This window comes from Tetrahymena thermophila, assembly GCF_000189635.1.
Source record: "Tetrahymena thermophila SB210 genomic scaffold scf_8254748, whole genome shotgun sequence".
In the NCBI taxonomy this organism is placed as follows: Eukaryota; Ciliophora; class Oligohymenophorea; order Hymenostomatida; family Tetrahymenidae; genus Tetrahymena; species Tetrahymena thermophila.
This window is the reverse complement of record NW_002476508.1, coordinates 161,492-181,870: the sequence shown is the minus strand read 5'-3', so window position 1 is coordinate 181,870 and position 20,379 is coordinate 161,492. Positions and strand designations below refer to the sequence as shown.

The following is a 20,379-nucleotide window of genomic DNA, read 5'->3' as shown; positions in this document are numbered from 1 at the left end:
GGTTTTCTATTATAAAAATTCAAAAAATTTTATTTTTTATTTATGTAAATAATAGAATTTTTAATAAGCAAATTTGTTAATGAACTTAATTCGATAACCTTTGATTTTTTTATATAAATGATTAACTAAAATACATAAAAGATAGTTATTAAAAATATTATGAAAATTATATTTTGCTTGCTTTTTAATTAAATTTTAAATGTAAAACACTTATTTTGCCACTTTATTTACTTAAAAAACAAATATTTTTATTAAATTTCATGTATTAAATGATTTAAGTCAATTATTTTACATAAAAACTAATGTTATTATTAACTTAAGATGAAGTAATCATAGCAAACTATAGAAAATTTTAACTATTACAAAGAAAAGATGCTATTTCAAATTAAGTATAGTTAATTAATAGTAAAATAATAAATAAATTGAATTTTTTTATGGTGGATTTTAAATTTGTGTGGAAGATAATCATTCTTATTCATGAAATGAATTGAAATGATTGCAATAAAAAATTTATATTGTTAATATTAATAAAAATATAAATTATTAAATGTTAAGCTTATTTGTTAAGTAATTTAAGTATGTTTACCCCACCTAAGATACCTTGAGTTTTTTAGGTTGATGTAAGAATCTTAATTTAAAAACCCTAAATAAGTAATTCGCACTTAATTAATACTTCCTTTCATTAATCAAAACTATAATAAAAATAATCTTTTATAGATTTTAGAATCAGACTTTTTATTTCTAAGACTTCAATTTAATTAATCATTTCTGAAAAAAGATTACAAAATCAACGGATAGTTATATTTGTTTTAGTGGCGTAGGATATGACTCTTTTTAACTTACACATTTTCTCATATATCTAGTGATACAAATTAATTTTAAAATTGAGGCCTATAATTATAAAAGATCTTTACAATCTATAAAGTATATTAATAAATAATTATAAATATAATTTTCCGCAGCTAAATTACATGGATTATTCCATAAAAAAATGATTTTAGATTAACAAAACCTAAAAAAATTAAATATTTGTATTATTTATTTATTTAAATATATTTGTTTTTTAATTTTTCATTAAATAGTGGTAATAAATAAAAAATCAATTATATGGTGAAGCAATTTCAATCAAAAAAATAAAAAAAATTGGAATTAAAAATAAGAAATATTAATGTAAGCTAAAAAATATATTACAATTATTATTGCTACTTTCTCTTAAGATAAGATTCAGCAAAGTAGTTAGTAAAGTTATATAAATATTTTTTTTCTTTCTTCTTTTGCTAACTATATAAGTGGCTTACTTCTTATTGTCTTTATAAATTTTAAACAATCAAGTATATTAATATTTCCATTTATAAAAATTTAGAACTTTATTAACAAATTAAAGATAGATTTGAGCAGAGTAAGATTTTTATAACTATAATATCTAAATAATATATTTAATTCATCTATCTATATATAGCTAAGAGTTGATAATAATTTATTTTATATAAAAATTAGTAGAATCAAATTTAATCAAAATGAAAAAAGTAAATATCATACTTTTTTACTCCATTTCTTTCTTAATCTTTCTATGTTTTGGAGGTAATTTTATTATAATATTATTTTTTACTATTTATACATGTTTGCTTTTATAGATGATAGATTTATTAGTTATATAGATGGAAGCTAAAATATGGGTTTAAATACATTTAATTGTCCAAATGCAGCTCCAGTTTAGTTTAGAAAAAAATATTATGGAATATTTGATTAAGATACTTTATCTAAATCACCTGGTGCAAATGTAGGTTATTTTAAATTTGATACTCCTATTCCTCATTATGAAAGAGAGGTGAATATAGATTTTGTTTATCTTAGAGGTAACGGCAATAACCAAATAACAATTTAGTTAGATGGAATTACTAAAAGTTAATTTGGAATAGATAAAAATTAATTTTAAGTTACTAAATTGTGCGATAATTAATACAATCTTTTCAACATGTTGGCATATAAAGAATTTGAATAATATTTAAAATGTAAATTAAACTTATTTTACTATTTAATTTTGTATGTGATGATAAAAATAATTTTTCTAGAATTTTATTAATATCTATTATTTATTTATTTAGCTATTTATCTTTATAATTTTAATAAAATTCAATCTATTTTTTAATTTAAAAAACCATCTTTAAAATAAGTATTTTCAAAAAAAATTTTATTCTTTATTAATAATAAAAGATAGACAAAAGTATGCAATGAATGGGAATTAAATCATTATACGTGTTAGTGAAACAGATTATTGGTCTAATTTTAGAGCCTTATTAACTAGCTCAATTTAAGTAAATATAAATACTTGCCATCCTTCTTGCTTGACATGCACTGATTCAAAAGAAAATTCATGTATAACATGTACCTCTTAAGCTACTTTAAAAAATGGTAAATGCACCTGTAATTCAGCATTCCTTTTTTAGGATGGATAATGCGTTCCTACTTGTGACTAAACAAAACAATACTTCAAAAAATAAGAAAAAGATATTATATGCACTTATATCAAAAATTGCCTTTCATGGGATATCACAAATTAAAAGTGCTTATAATGCTAAAATCCTATGCTCTCTTAATAAGATAAGTGTGTCAGTAGTTGTTCTAGTGGATTTGAACCTGTATTAAATAAAAAAACCAAACTTACAGAATGCCTTTTAATTGATAGATATCTAAATGGTAACATTATCTTAATAATTAATTTAAGCTTTTGCTTACCCCATAAACATTCTAAAAATTTTAATTAGATTTTATTATCTTCAATAGAAATGTACAATATAAATTAATTAATAATTTAAATCTTCAATTAATTAATTATATTTTTTGATAATAGTATCATTTTAACTATTCGCTTTTCATTCAAATGAATTCTCAGGCATAGAAGCTGCGAGCATAAGTGGGTTATCTCCTTATTAATTTGTTACTTAATATGACTTAGGCTCTATAGTCTCAAAATGCGGAAATCAATAATTATATGGTGGATTTTTTATAAATAGATATAATAGTTAAATAACCTACAAATTCAATGCAGATAGTTTTAAATTTGTAAAAATTAATTTTAAATACATTTTAATAGATTTTCCAAAAAATACAGATTCTTAAATTCTAATTACTCTCAATAATTAAAAATAAAATATTACATTAACTTAATCTCAACTTTCTTAAGCAACTGATATTTGTGGATTTGAAGGTTTGGAAGTTTTTGGAACTTTTTCTCTCTATGCTATTTCTAATTCTTAAAATAATACTTTAAATATTTTGAATTAAAATAGTAATGCTTATTTTGGAGTTAGAGAAATATCTATATATACTTTTGATGTAAAATATTTTTTATTTATAAATTCTATTCTCAATTTATATTTTTTAAAAAGTGCTTATAAAACAATTGCAAGAACTGCACTTTAAATAACTTAGAGACCACTTGCTAAACATGTGTAGTAGGATACTACCTATAATCAAATACTTGCATTTAATGTAACCCTACCTGCTATGATTGTTAAAATTCATCATCTTGTATTTCGTGCCTTCCTATTTAAGGATTAACTCTTAACAAAAGTAATTAATGCGTTTGCTAAGAATATTATTTTTTTGATTCAGTTAACACTGTTTGCTCTGCTTGTAAAAATCAAAAATGTTTAACTTGCTAAGAAAATGATTCTACTTAATGTATTTCATGCAAACCTCCTTTAGCTCTTCTTGCTACAGATTGTGTTGAAAGCTGTGGAACAGGGATGGCTGTAAACTAAAGTTCAAATAAATGCTAAAATTGCATTTAGAATTGTTCTAATTGCGATAATAATCTTTTATCTTGTAATAAATGTTAGAATGGCTTCTTTTTTTTGAGCGATTAATGTTAACAAAATTGTCCTGATGGTTATTATGGTGACGTGTAGAATGCTATTTGTATTCCTTGCTCACAATCTGAATGTGTAAATTGTGTTTTCTCAAAAGATATTTGTACTAAATGCTAAAATAATTTCTTAGTAGATATAAATTCAAGCAAATGTATATCTAATTGTTCTTTTAATTAATATGCTGATTAAGGATATTGCAAAAATTGCTCTTAATTATACTAAAATTGTGCTTCTTGTGACATAACTAAATGCACTAAATGTATTGATAATTTTGTACTTAGTGTAGATTAAAAATTATGTCTTAATCAGTGTCCAATAGAAACAGTTCAAGTAAATTAATAGTGTATTTAATGTAAAGCTAACTGCAATTTGTGTGATTCAAATTTAGTTTGCTAATAGTGTAGTACTGGATTTTATTTATATTAAGGATAATGTAGTTAGACATGTCTGCCACAATATTATCCAGATTAATATAATAAGTGCTAGCCATGCTCAAATTTATTTATGAACTGTTCAACTTGTTCATCTAAATAGTGTTTAACTTGTGATGTTAATAGTAATTATAAATACCTTGATGTTAATTAAAAGTAATGCGTTGAAAATTGTGAAATAGGATAGTTTCTGGATTCAAAGAATCAATGTCAAAAATGTTAAAATATTTAATGTGCAACTTGTAACTAATCTAATTCTAGCATATGTCTTAGTTGTGATCCAAGCAATTCTAGTGGAAATATATTTTTAGATTAAAGTGGAAATTGTGTAAAGTAATGTCTTTTTGGATTCTTTGCAGATTTAAATAATGTGTGCTAAGATTGTAAATAATATGATACAAATTGTATTTTATGTAACTCTAAAATATGCCTTTAATGCAAAGATAGCTTTTGCCTTCAAATAGATAATACTTTGCAATCTTCATGTAAAGCATCAAATCCTAATTGCAATTAAAATAATTGTCCAAATTATTGCTTAGCATGCTAAAATGATATATGTTTAGCTTGTTCATAAAATTTCTTTTTGCTAAATGGATAATGTGTTAGAGAATGTACTGGACCATAGTATTATGCTAATTATTAATAATAAACTTGTGATTCGTGTTCTTAAAAGTTTGGATAAGATTGCCTTGAGTGTAACTAAAATTCTTGTATTAAATGCAACTAACCTAACCAATATATCTTCAAAAGTCAATGTAAAAATAGCTGCGGCGATGGATACTATGTAGATAATAATAATTTTTGTTAACCTTGTTCGAATAATAATTGTCTAAGTTGTAATCCATTAAATCCTATTTAATGCTAAACATGCCCAAATTCTAAATCTTTACTTTAAAATGGGGATTGTGTAAGTTAATGTAGTTAAGGATACTACTAGAATTTAGATTAATGTTCAGCATGCTCAAGTAATTGTTCTATTTGTAATTCTAGCTAATGCTTAATGTGCAAATAAAATTATAAATTAGATGTCACATAGTAAAATTGTATTAATACAGCATGCCCTCCTGGTTAATATTAAGGTCAAAATTATTTTGGAAGTGATGCATGTTTAGATTGCTCAAAATTATTTGATAACTGTATTGAATGTACTTCAAATTAATGCTAAAAATGCAATTCTTAAAAAATACTAAATTCTTCTAATAATACTTGTATTGACTCTTGTCCAGATAACTATTACGCAGAGAATAATGTTTGTAAATAGTGTACAAATCCATAGTGCAAAACATGTAGCACCTCTGTTTGTAATTCTTGCTTTTTAAATGGCTAAAATCCTTATCTGAATGAATAAGGAAACTGTGTTAGTAAGTGCAAAAGTACTGAGTATTTAGATGAAAAAAATTTAAAATGTATATCGTGTTCATCAAAGTATGGTTCATCTTGCTTGTCATGTAATTCTCAAGCATGTATAAAATGTGATAAAAACTAATTTATAAGCGATATAAATAATAATTCGTGTGTCTCTACATGCCCGTCAGGGTAATATGGAAATACTACAACAAATTTATGCTAAAATTGTGAAAATTCAAGATGTAGTACATGCAATTAGTAACCAAATTTATGTGATAAATGTATAAATTAATACCCTTATTTATTTTAAGGTTAATGCTTATCTTAATGCCAAGAAGGATATTTCCCAGATTAAGATAATAATTGTTAAAGTTGTATTTCTAAATATGACATTAATTGTGCTTTATGTGATTTAAAATAATGTAATTCTTGCTCGCCAAGTTCTAATCTATTTTTATTGAATAATAGTTGTGTTAGTACTTGTCCAGATTTTTATTATCCCTTCTAATAAGATATAAAGATTTGCAAATAATGCTAAGATTCTAATTGCAAATAGTGTAATATCTCAGATCCATCGAAATGTTTAAGCTGTTCAGGTTCATATTTACTAAATGAATAATGCAATAAAATTTGTCCTTATGGAACATTCCCTAATTAAATAGACAACACTTGTACATATTGTTACAGTAAATTTAGTAGCTGCTAGGAATGCACTGAAAAGAATTGTATTTCTTGTTTAGAAAATTTATTTATGTTGGAAGATACTTAATAATGCGTTTAAAGTTGTCCAGCTAACTATATTGATTCATCTTTAATAAATAATAATCCAAATTCAAATTTAATTTCTAATTCGATAAACAAAAAAGTTTGCAAGAGATGTGCTAACTAAAATTGTAATACTTGCGATCCTAAAGATACAAATAAATGTTTAAGTTGCTCTTAAAGCTTGGAAAACTCTCCATTAATTTATTTATATAATAAGGATTGCATATAGAAATGTGATTTTTATGTGAATCTAGCTACAAATGAGTGTTTTGATTCTTGTCCAAATTATTTGCTGTAAATAGAAAACCCAAAGTAATGCCAAGAGTGTCCTTAATTTATTTAAAGCAAAGCATGTGTTAAATAATGCACTTCAAATACTTACATAGATTAAACCCACTCGAAGTTATGTGTGGTGTGCTAAGATTAATATGATAATAACTGTATCTTATGTAATTCTTCTAAATGCTTAAAATGCTCTTAAGGTTTTTATCTATATCAGAACAAATGCTACAGCTAATGTCCTGAAAATACATACTTTGATAAAGAAAACTATATTTGTTTAGATAAGTGTATTGATCCTTTAGTTTTAATCAGTCCTAAACAATGTAGTAAGAACTGCCCTTCTGGATATTACAAAGAACCAATTAATTCACAAAATCAAATAATTTGTGGTTTATGTGACAAAAAATGCAAAGAGTGCTTCAAAAAAAGCTCATTTTGCACTGTATGTTCCTAAGGGAGTGGATGGGATTGTTTAGATAAAGAGGATTTTGATACATTTTTAAAGAATCAGTATTGTGAATATCTAAAGGAAGAAAGCTAAATTGAAAAATGTAGCAAAATAGTAACAGAAAGTAACACTTAAACTTAAATCATAGATATTACTTCTTATATTAGTGTAGGAATATGTCTGGCTTTAATATTAGGAAATCACACATATATAGGTGTTTTTAGCATTTATTACATCTAAATATTTTAATTGATAGGTAATTATGTTTTAATAGAAACTTAAGAATTTAAAATTGTAAATGAAGTATTAACAAAATACTTTCTAGCTTTTAACATCTTCAACTTAATTCCTTAACCATTTGATAGAGAAAATTATTAAGATTTGTTGACATTCTTTAATTATAAGTCATTAATTTTGGATATCCATAATTTGTCAAAAGAGTTTTACTTAAATAATTTATATTAATTAGCTCTTCTTTTTATGACCGTGTTGGGAACTGTGATACTCATAAATACAAAGCATTTAAAGCGAATAGGAACTTATTTCAAGAACAATGTATTACCAAAATTGTTCTTAGTTTGTTCTAATATGATATTATTATCATCTTTTTATAGTATAGTAAACTCTAGCTATTCTTCTACATAAGATAGAATACTTATTTATGGAAGTCTGGCATTTTATTTTGGAGTTTTTTGTTACATAATATATACTGTTTATCAATATAGAATTGAAGTAACTTTAATTTAAAATAATTTATAGAAATTTTTCTTGGTTGAGAGTCTTGAAGCTCATTTGTCCAGAAGAATATACTGGATTCTTTTTGAGTTGAGAAAATTGTTTTGTTGCCTTTTTGTTGTCATATACAATAAACAAGTTATATCAATTTGGGTATCCATAGCTATTAGCTTTGTTTTTATTTTGTTCTTAAGTTTATATCGCCCTTTTAGCTCAAAGTTAGAGTCTGGATTTTTGGTCTTCTTAGAAAGTGTTCACCTAAGTTCTTTATTGATATTAGTTTTTATGAATTAACTTGATAATATCGAAAGTAAATATTTATATTTTATTTTTATCATTAAAATTTTTTTAATATAAAGAACTAATGACAACTATTGTAGTATTTCTATTATCTTGTAATGCAATTAACATTTTCCTTTTAGGTAGAAAAATTTACTAGTTCGTATAACAAAAAAGGAATGAATATAAAAATTAGTTACAAACAAATGTTTAGAACATAAAACTAAACGAATTATCTTTTATAAACTCATTTTCAAAATCGATAGATCTTAAAAAAGAAATGGTTGTTTGTTTTAGATAATAAGAAAAAATTTAAAAATAAAATTGATAAATAAGCAAAATATATTTCTAAATTAATATTGAACAATAGCAAAATATGTCACTATATTCTATGAAATTATTTAATTAACAATATTTTAAATTTATACTTTTAAAATATTTCATATATATTTATGTATTAAAAATTTATTTTAAGTCTTCATTTATTTTTTATAACTCAATATATACATTAATAAAGTACACCAAAAAGCCAAGATTTTATAAAATTAAAAATGAAATAAAATTATTTATTTGTTTATTTAACTAAAATTAACTTATTGCATTAAATTAAAATATTATAAATAAAATTTTACTAATTTCAGAATTTTTATAAACTTATAATTATAATTTAATTAGATATGTCAAGGGGTAGAGCATATATTTAATTTAAGCAGTAATTAAATATATTTCTTATTTCAATAAATACTTAAGTTTAAGGTGAATTTTAAATGATAAAGCAAAATGTTTCATCTATGAAATAAGTAAATTAAATGAATAATTGCCATGAAAATAGAATTTTTAATTTAAATATAAAGTATGTTAAGAATTTAGGTCAAGAAATAATATAAAAAATTAGAATACTTTAAAAATTACTAATGAGTGGTTGAAAAAATTTAGGACCATTTGTCTATAGGACATGAAATAGTAGACAATCTATATTGATTAATGGAATAAATATTTTTATTATTAATCTATTTTTATATTTAAAAATAAAAAATAGATTTAGGTTTATATATTTAAGCTAGTAAGAGAGGAGGATATTTGGTAATTATTAACAAGGATTTTTGAAATTGTGATATATTTTTATTTTCAAAGGATTTTAAGGAAAATAAAATTTGAGTTGCGTCATTTATAATTCTTTTTACCTTACAATTATTAGCTTTGATATGAGTATATTAATTAAAAAATAAAACAAATATATTTTTTCAATTTACAGAGAAGAAGATTGGATATGTGAAAAAGTAATAATTACAAAGTAAAGCAAGCAAGCTAAGAAATAAGTGGGAACTTAATAAAAAAGAAAAAAGTTAAATTATATTATTTATAGATAAAGATAATGAGAGCTTACTTAATTTCTTCGATTTGATATTTTAGTATAGAATAAAAGAATTTCATTAATTTATACTTTAAGTCAACAAAGAAAGATAAAGTCTATTTTTTATAGCGAATTTTATAAATTATAACATTATTATTTTATGCATTTTTAAAACAGATTCCTTTTTTGATTTAAAGTTTACTAAAATAAATAAAAGTTGATAGAAATCTCCACAATTAAAATTTTTAATAATACAAGTACTATATAAGCAGAGTAAGATTATTTAAAGTAAAGCATTCAAACATTTGATTTTGCTTGATTAATTCAAATACATGAATTACTTTCTGAATTTATAAAAATTTTTAATTAAGAAAATATAATCAAATCAAATAAAAAGCTAAAGTAAATGAAAAAATTTAATATTTTTGTATATTACTATATTTCTTTATTCTTCTCTACATGCTTTGGAGGTAAATATATATTAATAAATCATTCTTATAGAGTTTACATTATATTTATTTAAAGAAGATAGATTTATTAGCTATATAAATGGCAATTAAGACATGGGCATCATTAAATTCAACTGCCCAAATTCAAATTCAGTTTAGTTTAAAAAGTAATTCTATGGAAATCCTCTTGGATCAACAGATACTTATAATTTTAAATTTGAAACTAATATTCCTCATTTTGAAAGAGAAGTTAATATAGACTTTATTTTTTTCAGAGGTGATGGTGACAATTAAATAACAGTTTACTTGGATGGAGTAAAAAAAAATAAATTTGAAATATATTATCCTTTCTAATTAAAAGAATTATGTGATTCATCAATGAAATGGCTCAAAAAAGCTTATAAAGAATTCGAATAGATATTAAAATGTAATTTTATATTATTTTAATATAATAAAATAAATTCATAATAAAAAATATTTTTTATTCACAAAATAAATAATTAAATATCCATTCAATAGAAAAAATATTTATAAAATTGAATTTAACTTTTTCTAAATTATTATAAGATCGAAAAAAATATTAATAGAGTGAGAACTAAATTTAAGTATCAGTAAATGAGCATGAGAAATTTTTCTATAAAGCTCTAGTTATTAGTTCTATATAAATAAATATAAATACATGTCATTAATCGTGTTTAAGCTGTACTGATTCAAGTATCAACTCTTGCACTTCATGCTCTTAAGATGCTAATTTTTAAAATGGCAAGTGTTATTGTAAAGATTCAGGTTATTTTTTCTAAGATGGGTAATGTGTTAAAATTTGTAGTAATGCCCAAGGTTATCACTAAAAAATATATTCAGAATAAGTATGCACTTATATATAAAATTGTTAATCATGGGATATCGAAAAATAAAAGTGTGTAAAATGCTAAGGTTTAATGTTTTCATAGTTAGATAAATGTGTAAATAATTGTTCTTCAGGATTCTAACCTGTATTAAATCCTGAAACAAAATCTTAAGAATGTCTTTTAATAGACAAAGACAAAAAGGGTAATAGTTTTTTTATAAAATTTCAGATTTATTTTGTTTACTTACTTACTTACCTTCTTCTAAATTAAAAAAATTTTTAATAATAATTTTATCCTCTAGCATTTTATTAAATATTCGTATATTTTCATTATTTAAACATATTAAAATAATACTATACTCACTCAATAAGGATTCACTAGGGGAACTGAGTTTTTAATGTTTTTTAAAAGATTTTGTTTTACCAAATTTTTACTATAATTTAAAAAAATTCTACTTAATAAAAGAAAATATACATTAAATGTAGTTTATAAAGAATTAATTTAATATAAAAATAGTATCTCTAATATTATTAGCTTTTCATTCAAACGATTTTTCAGGTATTGAAGTTGATAGTATTAAAGATTTGTAAATTAAATCATTTATGAGCCAATAAAATTCAGACTCTGTAGTATCTAGATGTGGTGACTATTAATTGTTAGGTGGTTTTATTGTAAATAAATAGAATAGTTTGATAAGCTACAATTTCAAATCAAATGGCTTTAATTTTGTGAAGGTTTATTTTAAATATATTATAATTGATATTCAAAAATAATCATAAAAAGCAGATTCTTTAATTTAAGTTACTCTAAATAATATAAAAAATAATATCTATTTAACTGATGAATAGATTTAATAATCAAAGGATATTTGTGGTTTTTAAGGTTCTGAGGTGATTGGTACATTTTCTCTCCTAGTTAACTCTTAGAGTTTAAATAGCTTAACCATATTAAATTTAAATATTTTTAATTTAGAATTAGGGAGTAATAAGAATATTTATTTAGGTGTGAGAGAAATTACAATATACGCTTTTAATGTAAGTATTTATTTTATTTTATTTTATTTAAAAATATTAAATTATTGTTTTAATGAAATAAATCTAAGTGTTTATAAGATAATTGCTAAAGCTGTACTCTAAGTAGTGCTTAGACTACTTGTACAGAATGCCATACTGGATATTATTTATAAGATGGAAATTGTCTCTAATGTTATCCTACTTGTTTAAATTGCTCTAACTCACATTCTTGCACTTAATGTCTTCCTGTTTAAGGCTTAACTTTTAACAAAGATAAAATTTGTGTCTGCTAAGATTCTTTTTACTTTGACTCTGCAAAAATTACTTGTTCCCCTTGTTTGAATAGTTAGTGTTTAACATGCCTAGAAACTGATTCTACTTAATGCTTTTCATGTATACCTCCTTTAGCTCTTCTAGACACAGGATGTGTTTCAAATTGTGGAACAGGAATGGCAGTCGACCAAAATACAAATAAATGCTAAAAATGTATTTAATACTGTTAAAATTGTGATAAAAATCTTTACTCATGTAATAAGTGCTAGAATGGCTACTTCTTCTTTAATAATTAATGTATACCTTAGTGTCCTGATAGCTATTATGGCGATATATAAAATGCAGTTTGCCTACCATGCACATAACTTTAATGCAAAATTTGTAATAACTCCTAAAATCTATGTACTTAATGCAAAGATAATTACTTTGTTGATTAAAATACATTTTAGTGTGTGGATAAGTGTTTAAGTACTTAGTATGATATATAAGGATTTTGCAAAGATTGCTCTTCATTATTCTATTAATGCGATTCTTGTGACAAGAATTAATGCACTTAGTGCAGTGGTAATCTTGTACTTAGCGTTGATTAAAAATAATGTCTACTTAATTGTCCAATTGGGACTGTATAAATAGATTAGCAGTGTAAAAAATGTAATGATAATTGTGCTTCTTGTGATTAAAACTTTATATGTTAAATATGTAACCCTGAATTTTATTTACATTTAGGAATATGCATTAATGCTTGCCCTCCTGGCTTTTATCCTGATCAGTAAAATTAATGTAAAATGTGTTCAATTTTATTTAGTAACTGCTCAATTTGCTCATCTAAAGAATGCTAATAATGTAACGATAATAATTTTAAATACCTTGACATAAATAAGTCATAGTGCTTATAAAATTGTAGTATCGGTTAGTTTTTCGATTCTCTAAATTAATGTTAAGCATGCTAAAACAAAGATTGCGCAACTTGCGATAAAAATGATTCTAGTTTCTGTTTGAGCTGCGACTCTAATAATTCTAATAGAAATATATTTTTTGATAAAACTGGAAAGTGTGTATAGTAATGTCCCTCTTAATTCTATGCAGATATAGATAAAAAATGCTAAAGCTGTACAAAATATGATTCTAAATGCATAGAATGTAACAGTTAATTTTGTTTGCAATGCGACATAGGCTATTTCTTAAATATTGATACTAATTTAAAATAATCAAGTTGTAGTTCAACTACTCCTTCTAATCCATGCACTTAAACAAATTGTTTACCTTGCAATAGCAATCAATGCTAAATTTGTTCAAAAGGCTACTTTTTGGATGATAATAAATAATGCGTTTAATAATGTAAAAATGGTTATTTTTAAAATTATGGATAATAAACTTGCGATTTGTGTTCTTAAAAATTTGGATCTGATTGTTCAGAGTGCAACTAATATTCTTGTATTAAATGCCTCAATGATAAATTTATTTACAAAAACAAATGTGAGGATTAATGTGGTGAAGGATATTATGTCAAAGAATCAGAATAGATTTGCCAGCCCTGTAGTAATACTAATTGCCTAACATGTGACCCAGTATAACCTAGTAAATGCAAAACTTGTCCTGTTTTTGGTAAAAACTTGCTTTATAATGATGATTGTGTAACCTAATGTACTGATGGATTCTTCGAAAGTAATAATGAATGTAAACGCTGCCTAGATAAATGTTCTGTATGTAATTCATCTACTTAATGCTTAAAATGTTAGAATAATTATATAATAGATCAAACTCAAAGCATGTGTATTAATACACCGTGCCCTACTGGCTAATACTAAGGTAAAAATTTTTATGGAGGTGATGCTTGTCTAGAGTGCTCCAAATTATTTGATAACTGTATTGAATGTACTTCAGATAAATGCTCAAAATGCAATCCTTAAAAAAAACTAAATACTTCCAATAATACTTGTAATGATTCTTGTCCTGATAACTATTACCCAAAAGACAATATTTGTCAATAGTGTTCAAATTAATATTGCAAAACATGTAATCCCTCTTCTTGTGATTCCTGTTTTTTAAATAGTTAATAACCTTATCTTAATGAAAAGGGTAACTGTGTCAGTAAGTGTGAAAATAATGAGTATTTAGATGAAAAAGGTTTAAAATGTTTAGCATGTTCATCAAAATATGGTTTATCTTGCTTGATGTGTAACACTTAAGCATGTATTAAATGTGATTCACAATAATTTATAAGTGAGGTAAATAAAAATTCATGTGTAACTACATGCCCATCAGGTTAATATGGAAATACATCAACTAACTTATGCTAAAATTGTGAAAATACAAGATGCAATACTTGTGATTAGTAAAACCCTAGATAATGCCTTTCATGCAAAACAGAATATCCTTATTTTAATGATCATTAATGCTTATCTTAATGCCAAGAAGGTTATTTCCCTGATAAGTAAAATAATTGCTAAAGTTGTAGTAAATATGATCAAAATTGTGCTTAATGTGATAAAAATTCATGTATTTCTTGTATACCTAGCTCTAATCTATTTTTATTCAATAATAGTTGTGTTAGTATTTGTCCAGATAATTATTATCCCTTCTAATAAGATATAATGATTTGCAAAAAGTGCTAAGATTCAAATTGCAAATAGTGTAATCTGTTAAATCCATCAAAATGTTTAACTTGCTCAGATTCATATTATTTACTAAATGAAATATGTATTAAAAACTGTCCTGAAGGAACATTTCCTAATAATAAAAATAAAACTTGTATATATTGCTACAGCTAATATAGTAATTGCTAAAAATGTACTGAAACGAAATGTCTGTCTTGTTTAGATAATTTGTTTATATTGGAAGACACTTAATAATGTGTTTCCAGTTGTCCACCTAATTATATAGATTCATCATTAATTTTTAATTCTTCTTAATCTAACTAAATAAATAAAAAAGTTTGTTAGAAGTGTGCTAATCCCAGCTGTTATACTTGTGATCCAAAAGATACTAGTAAATGTTTAAGTTGCTCTTAAATCTTGGAAAACTCTCCATTAATTTATTTATATAATAAGGATTGCGTAGAAAATTGTGATTTTTATGTGAATATAGCTACAAATGAGTGCTTTGACTCTTGTCCAAATTATTTGCTTTAAATAGAAAACTCAAAGCAATGTCAAGAATGTCCATAATTTATATAAAGCAGAGCATGCGTTCAGTAATGTAGTCCAAATACTTATATTGATTAAACCCATAAGAAGTTATGTGTGGTGTGCTAAGATTAATATGATAAAAACTGTATCTTATGTAATTCTTCCAAATGCTTAAAATGTTCTCCAGATTTTTATCTATATCAGAACAAATGTTACAGCTAATGTCCTGAAAATACATACTTCGATATAGAAAACTATATTTGTTTAGATAATTGTAATGATCCTTTAGTTTTAATTAGGCATAAATAGTGTAGTATGATTTGCCCTTCTGGATATTATAAAGAACCAATTAATTCACAAAATCAAATAATCTGTAGTTTATGTGACTAAAAATGCAAAGAATGTATCAAAAAAAGCTCATTTTGCACTGTATGCTCCAAAGGTAGTGGATGGGATTGTTTAGATAAAGAAGATTTTGATACATTTTTAAAGAATAAGTATTGTGAATATTTCAAGGAAGAGAGCTAAATTGAAAAATGTAGCAAAATAGTAACATAAAGTAGAGCTCAAACTTATATTATAGATATTACTTCTTATATCAGCATAGGAATATGTCTCACTTTAATATTAGGAAATCACACATTTATAGGTGTTTTTAGCATTTATTACATCTAAATATTTTAATTGATTGGTAACTATGTTTTAATAGAAACATAAGAGTTCAAAATTGTCAATGAAGTCTTAACTAAATATTTTTTAGCATTTAATACATTCAATCTAATACCTTATCCTTTTGAAAGAGAAAATTATTCAGATTTGTTGACATTCTTTAATTATAAGACTTTAATTTTGGATATCCATAATTTATCCAAGGTTTTTTACTTAAATAATTTATACTAATTGATTCTACTTTTCTTGGCTGTGCTTGCAACTATAATTCTAATAAATATCAAGCATTTATATAGAATCGGAGCTTATTTCAAGAACAATATCATACCAAAATTGTTTTTAATTTGTTCTAACATGATTTTATTATCATCTTTAAATAATATAATAAATTCTAATTATCTTTCTACATTTGATAGAATAGTTGCTTATGGTAGTTTGGGATTTTATTTTGGAATTTTTAGCTATATAATATATTTAGTTTATATTTACAGAATTGAGGTAACTTTGGTTTAGAGTAATTTGTAGAAATTTTTTTTAGTTGAAAGTCTTGAAGCTCATTTGTCTAGAAGAATATATTGGGTTCTTTTTGAGTTGAGAAAATTGTTTTGTTGCCTTTTTGTTGTGATATACAATAAGTAAGTAATATCAATTTGGGTATCCATAACTATTAGTTTTGTGTTTATTTTGTTTTTAACTTTATACCGCCCTTTTAGTTCAAAGTTAGAGTTAGGATTTTTAGTTTCCTTAGAAATAATTTTCTTTAGTTCTTAGATAGTATTAGTGTTTATGAGTTAACTTGATAGCATTTAAAGTAATTTTTTAATTTATTTTGAATTAAATATTTATTTAAATTTTAACCAAAAGACCTTATTTCAATCCTTGTAGTGTTTCTTTTATCTTGTAATGTCATTAGTATCTTTTTAATAGTAAGAAAAATTTACTAAGTAATATAACAAAAAAAGATTGAATATGAAATTTAATCATTCAATAAACTTAACCAGTTAAAATAAAAAGAAATGTCTGATTTGAACTCTTTTGCAAATTCTTTTGATCTTAAAAAAGAAATGGTTGTAAAATTTAAGATAAAAACAAAAAAAAGTAATTGAAAATAGAAATTTAATATGCATAAAAATTATTATTATATTAATATATAAAGTAATTAGCCTATGTTTTGTTGACTAAAAGAATATTTGATAATATAAAAAAACTTTTAATTTGTAATCTTAAAATAATTTATACTAAAATTTAATAATATACTTGCAATTACTTTAATAAATAATTTTAAATATAAAATAATTTTGAATTCTAATGATTTTTGAAAATTTTTCATTTTAGTGAATTTATTAAATAATATTTTTATTACCTTGATATCTCATATTAAAATGATATTTCTAATAAATTTCAATTATAAAAATAACAGGATCTTAATATAAATTTACACTAAAAAAAGAGGAGGAAATTGAGTGATTACTAAGAAGGAATTGTAATATAGTGATATATTTTTATCTTTAAAGAATTTAAGCAAAATAAGCTTTTGGTGCGTCATATATGATTATTTTTACCTTACAATTATTAGCTTTGATATATGCATATTAATTAAAAATAAAAACTAATGTTTACAATTTATAAAAAAGAAAATTGGGTATGTGAAAAGAAAATAATTACAAAGTAAAGCAAGCTAAGAAATAAGCAGAAACTTATTAAAAAAGATAAATTATACTATTATTGTGAATTTTTTAATGAAGATAATGAATGAGAGCTTATTTAATTTCTTCAATTTGATATTTTTGTTTAGAATAAAAGAATTTCATTAATTTATATTTTAAATAAGCAAAAAAAGATAAAATTTTATTTTTTAAAACTTATTATATAAATTATACTCTTATTATTTATGTATTTTTAAAATCCCTTATCTTAAACAGATTCCTTTTTTATTTAAAGCTTAAATAAAAAAATAAAGTTGATATAAGTCTCTATAAATCAAATTTTTAATTGTACAAGTGGTAATTAAGCAAAGTAAGATTATTTGAAAGTTAAGCATTCTAAAATTTGATTTTGTTTGATTAATTCAAATACATTAATTACTTTCTGAATTTATAAAAATTTTTATTTAATAAAATTAATTACATTAAATAAAAAGTTAGCAAATGAACAAATTTAATATTTTTGTATATTACTATATTTCTTTATTCTACTCTGCATGCTTTGGAGGTAAAATTTTATTAATAAATTATTCTTAATGTATTTACATTATATTTACTTAAAGAAGATAGATTTGTTAGCTACATCAATGGCAATTAAGACATGGGTGTCGTTAAATTCAACTGCCCAGATTCATAATCAGTTTAGTTTAAAAATTAATTCTATGGATCGCCTCTTGAAACGATATATACTTATAATTTTAATTTTGAAACAAATATTCCTCATTTTTAAAAAGAAGTTAATATAGATTTTATTTTTTTCAGAAAGAATGGAAACAATCAAATCACAGTTTCATTGGATGGAGTAAATGAAAATAAATTTGAAATATATTATCCTTTCTTAATTTAAGAATTATGTAATTCAAAATATGGTGGGTTAAAAGAAGCTTATAAATAATTCGAATAGCTATTAAAATGTAAATTAATTTAATTTTAAATAAATAAATTCATAATAAATAATAATTTTTATTCACAAAGTAAAACATTAAATATGCATTCAATAGAATAAATATTTATAAATGTGAACTTTGAATCTTTGAAATTCATTCACATAAATTTGAATTTAACTTTTTCTAAATTATTATTAGATCGATAAAAATATTAATAAAGCGGAAACTAAATTTAAGTATCAGTAAATGAAAAAAAGCAAATGTTTAATTTTAAAGCTCTAGTTATTAGTTCTATATAAATCAATATAAATACATGCCATTAAACATGTTTAAGCTGTAATGATTCAAGTGCCAACTCTTGCACTTCATGCTCTTAAGATGCTAATTTTTAAAATGGTAAGTGTTCTTGTAAAGATTCAGGCTATTTTTTCTAAGATGGGTAGTGTGTTAAAATTTGTAGTAATGCCCAAGGTTATCACTAAAAAATATCTTCAGAATAAGTATGCACTTATATATAAAATTGTTAATCATGGGATATCAAAAACTAAAAGTGTATAAAGTGCTAAGGTTTAATGCTGCCATAGTTCGATAAATGTGTTAATAATTGTTCTTCAGGATTTTAACCTGTATTAAATCCTGAAACGAAATCCTAAGAATGTCTTTTAACTGACAGATATAAAAACGGTAATCGTTTTTCTATAACATTTTAGATTTATTTTGTTTACATACCTTCTTCTAAATTAAAAAAATTTTAAATATTAAATTAACTCTTTAGCATTTTATTAAATATAAGTATATTTTAATTATTTAAACACATTAAAATAATACTATACTTATTCAATAAGGAACCCCTAAGGAACTGTATTTTTAATGTTTTTTTAAAAGATTGAATAAATGAAAAAACATTTTTACTAAAATTTAAAAAAATTTTACTTAATAAAAGAAAATATACATTAAATGTTTTTATAAATAATTAATTTAATATAAAAATAGTATCTCTAATATTATTAGCTTTTCATTCAAACGATTTTTCAGGTATTGAAGTTGATAGTGTTAAAGATTTGTAAATTAAATAATTTATGAGCCAATAAAATTCAGACTCTATAGTATCTAGATGTGGTGACTATTAATTGTTAGGTGGGTTTATTGTAAATAAATAGAATAGCTTGATAAGCTACAATTTCAAATCAAATGGCTTTAATTTTGTGAAGGTTTTTTTTAAATATATTATAATTGATATTCAAAAATAATCATAAAAAGCAGATTCTTTAATTTAAGTAACTCTAAATAATATAAAAAATAATATCTATTTAACTGATGAATAGATTTAATAAGCAAAAGATATCTGTGGTTTTTTTGGTTCTGAGGTGATAGGCACATTTTCTATCTTAGCTAACTCTTAGAGTTTGAATAGCTTAACCATATTAAATTCAAATATATTTAATTTTGAATTAAAAAAAGGGAGTAATAAGAATATTTATTTAGGGGTGAGAGAAATTACAATATACGCTTTTAATGTAACCATTTATTTTATTTAAAAATATTAAATTAATTGTTTTAACTAAATAAATCTATAGTGTTTATAAGATAATTGCTAAAGCTGTACTCTAAGTGATGCTTAGACTACTTGTACAGAATGCCATGCTGGGTATTATTTATAAGATGGAAATTGTCTCTAATGTTATCCTACTTGTTTAAATTGCTCTAACTCACATTCTTGCACTTAATGTCTTCCTGTTTAAGGCTTAACTTTTAACAAAGATAATTTATGTGTCTGTTAAGATTCTTTTTATTTTGACTCTGCATAAATTACTTGTTCTCCTTGTTTGAATAGTTAGTGTTTAACATGCCTAGAAACTGATTCTACTTAATGCTTTTCATGTATACCTCCTTTAG

The 20,379-nt window shown here is 23.2% G+C and overlaps 5 protein-coding genes across 5 annotated transcripts; 4 read left to right on the top strand and 1 right to left on the bottom strand. All coding sequences in view use genetic code 6, as the record gives it.

The window, feature by feature from the left end:
- Window positions 1–1,672: 1,672 nt before the first annotated feature.
- On the top strand, window positions 1,673–10,502 carry TTHERM_00707460 (zinc finger lsd1 subclass family protein; the record flags this gene model as incomplete). Its single annotated transcript, XM_001010977.2, has 6 exons — window positions 1,673–2,012; window positions 2,215–2,697; window positions 2,852–2,995; window positions 3,095–3,336; window positions 3,390–7,269; window positions 10,039–10,502. The coding sequence occupies 6 exons, from the start codon at window positions 1,673–1,675 to the stop codon at window positions 10,500–10,502; spliced, it is 5,553 nt and encodes a 1,850-aa protein (XP_001010977.2).
- Window positions 10,503–11,667: 1,165 nt separating this feature from the next.
- TTHERM_000706482 (hypothetical protein) lies at window positions 11,668–12,351 on the bottom strand (the record flags this gene model as incomplete). Its single annotated transcript, XM_012796314.1, has 1 exon — window positions 11,668–12,351. One exon carries the CDS (start codon window positions 12,349–12,351, stop codon window positions 11,668–11,670), a length of 684 nt encoding a protein of 227 aa, XP_012651768.1.
- A 2,436-nt stretch (window positions 12,352–14,787) lies between these two features.
- Window positions 14,788–15,177, top strand: TTHERM_000706471 (transmembrane protein, putative; the record flags this gene model as incomplete). The annotated part of the gene is made up of 1 exon (XM_012796313.1): window positions 14,788–15,177. The coding sequence occupies one exon, from the start codon at window positions 14,788–14,790 to the stop codon at window positions 15,175–15,177; it is 390 nt and encodes a 129-aa protein (XP_012651767.1).
- Window positions 15,178–16,247: 1,070 nt separating this feature from the next.
- On the top strand, window positions 16,248–16,922 carry TTHERM_000706460 (transmembrane protein, putative; the record flags this gene model as incomplete). Its single annotated transcript, XM_012796312.1, has 1 exon — window positions 16,248–16,922. The coding sequence occupies one exon, from the start codon at window positions 16,248–16,250 to the stop codon at window positions 16,920–16,922; it is 675 nt and encodes a 224-aa protein (XP_012651766.1).
- Window positions 16,923–18,040: 1,118 nt separating this feature from the next.
- TTHERM_00706450 (hypothetical protein) lies at window positions 18,041–19,525 on the top strand (the record flags this gene model as incomplete). The annotated part of the gene is made up of 5 exons (XM_001010975.2): window positions 18,041–18,104; window positions 18,160–18,510; window positions 18,682–19,167; window positions 19,329–19,344; window positions 19,477–19,525. 5 exons carry the CDS (start codon window positions 18,041–18,043, stop codon window positions 19,523–19,525), a joined length of 966 nt encoding a protein of 321 aa, XP_001010975.2.
- Between the last annotated feature and the right edge of the window lie 854 nt (window positions 19,526–20,379).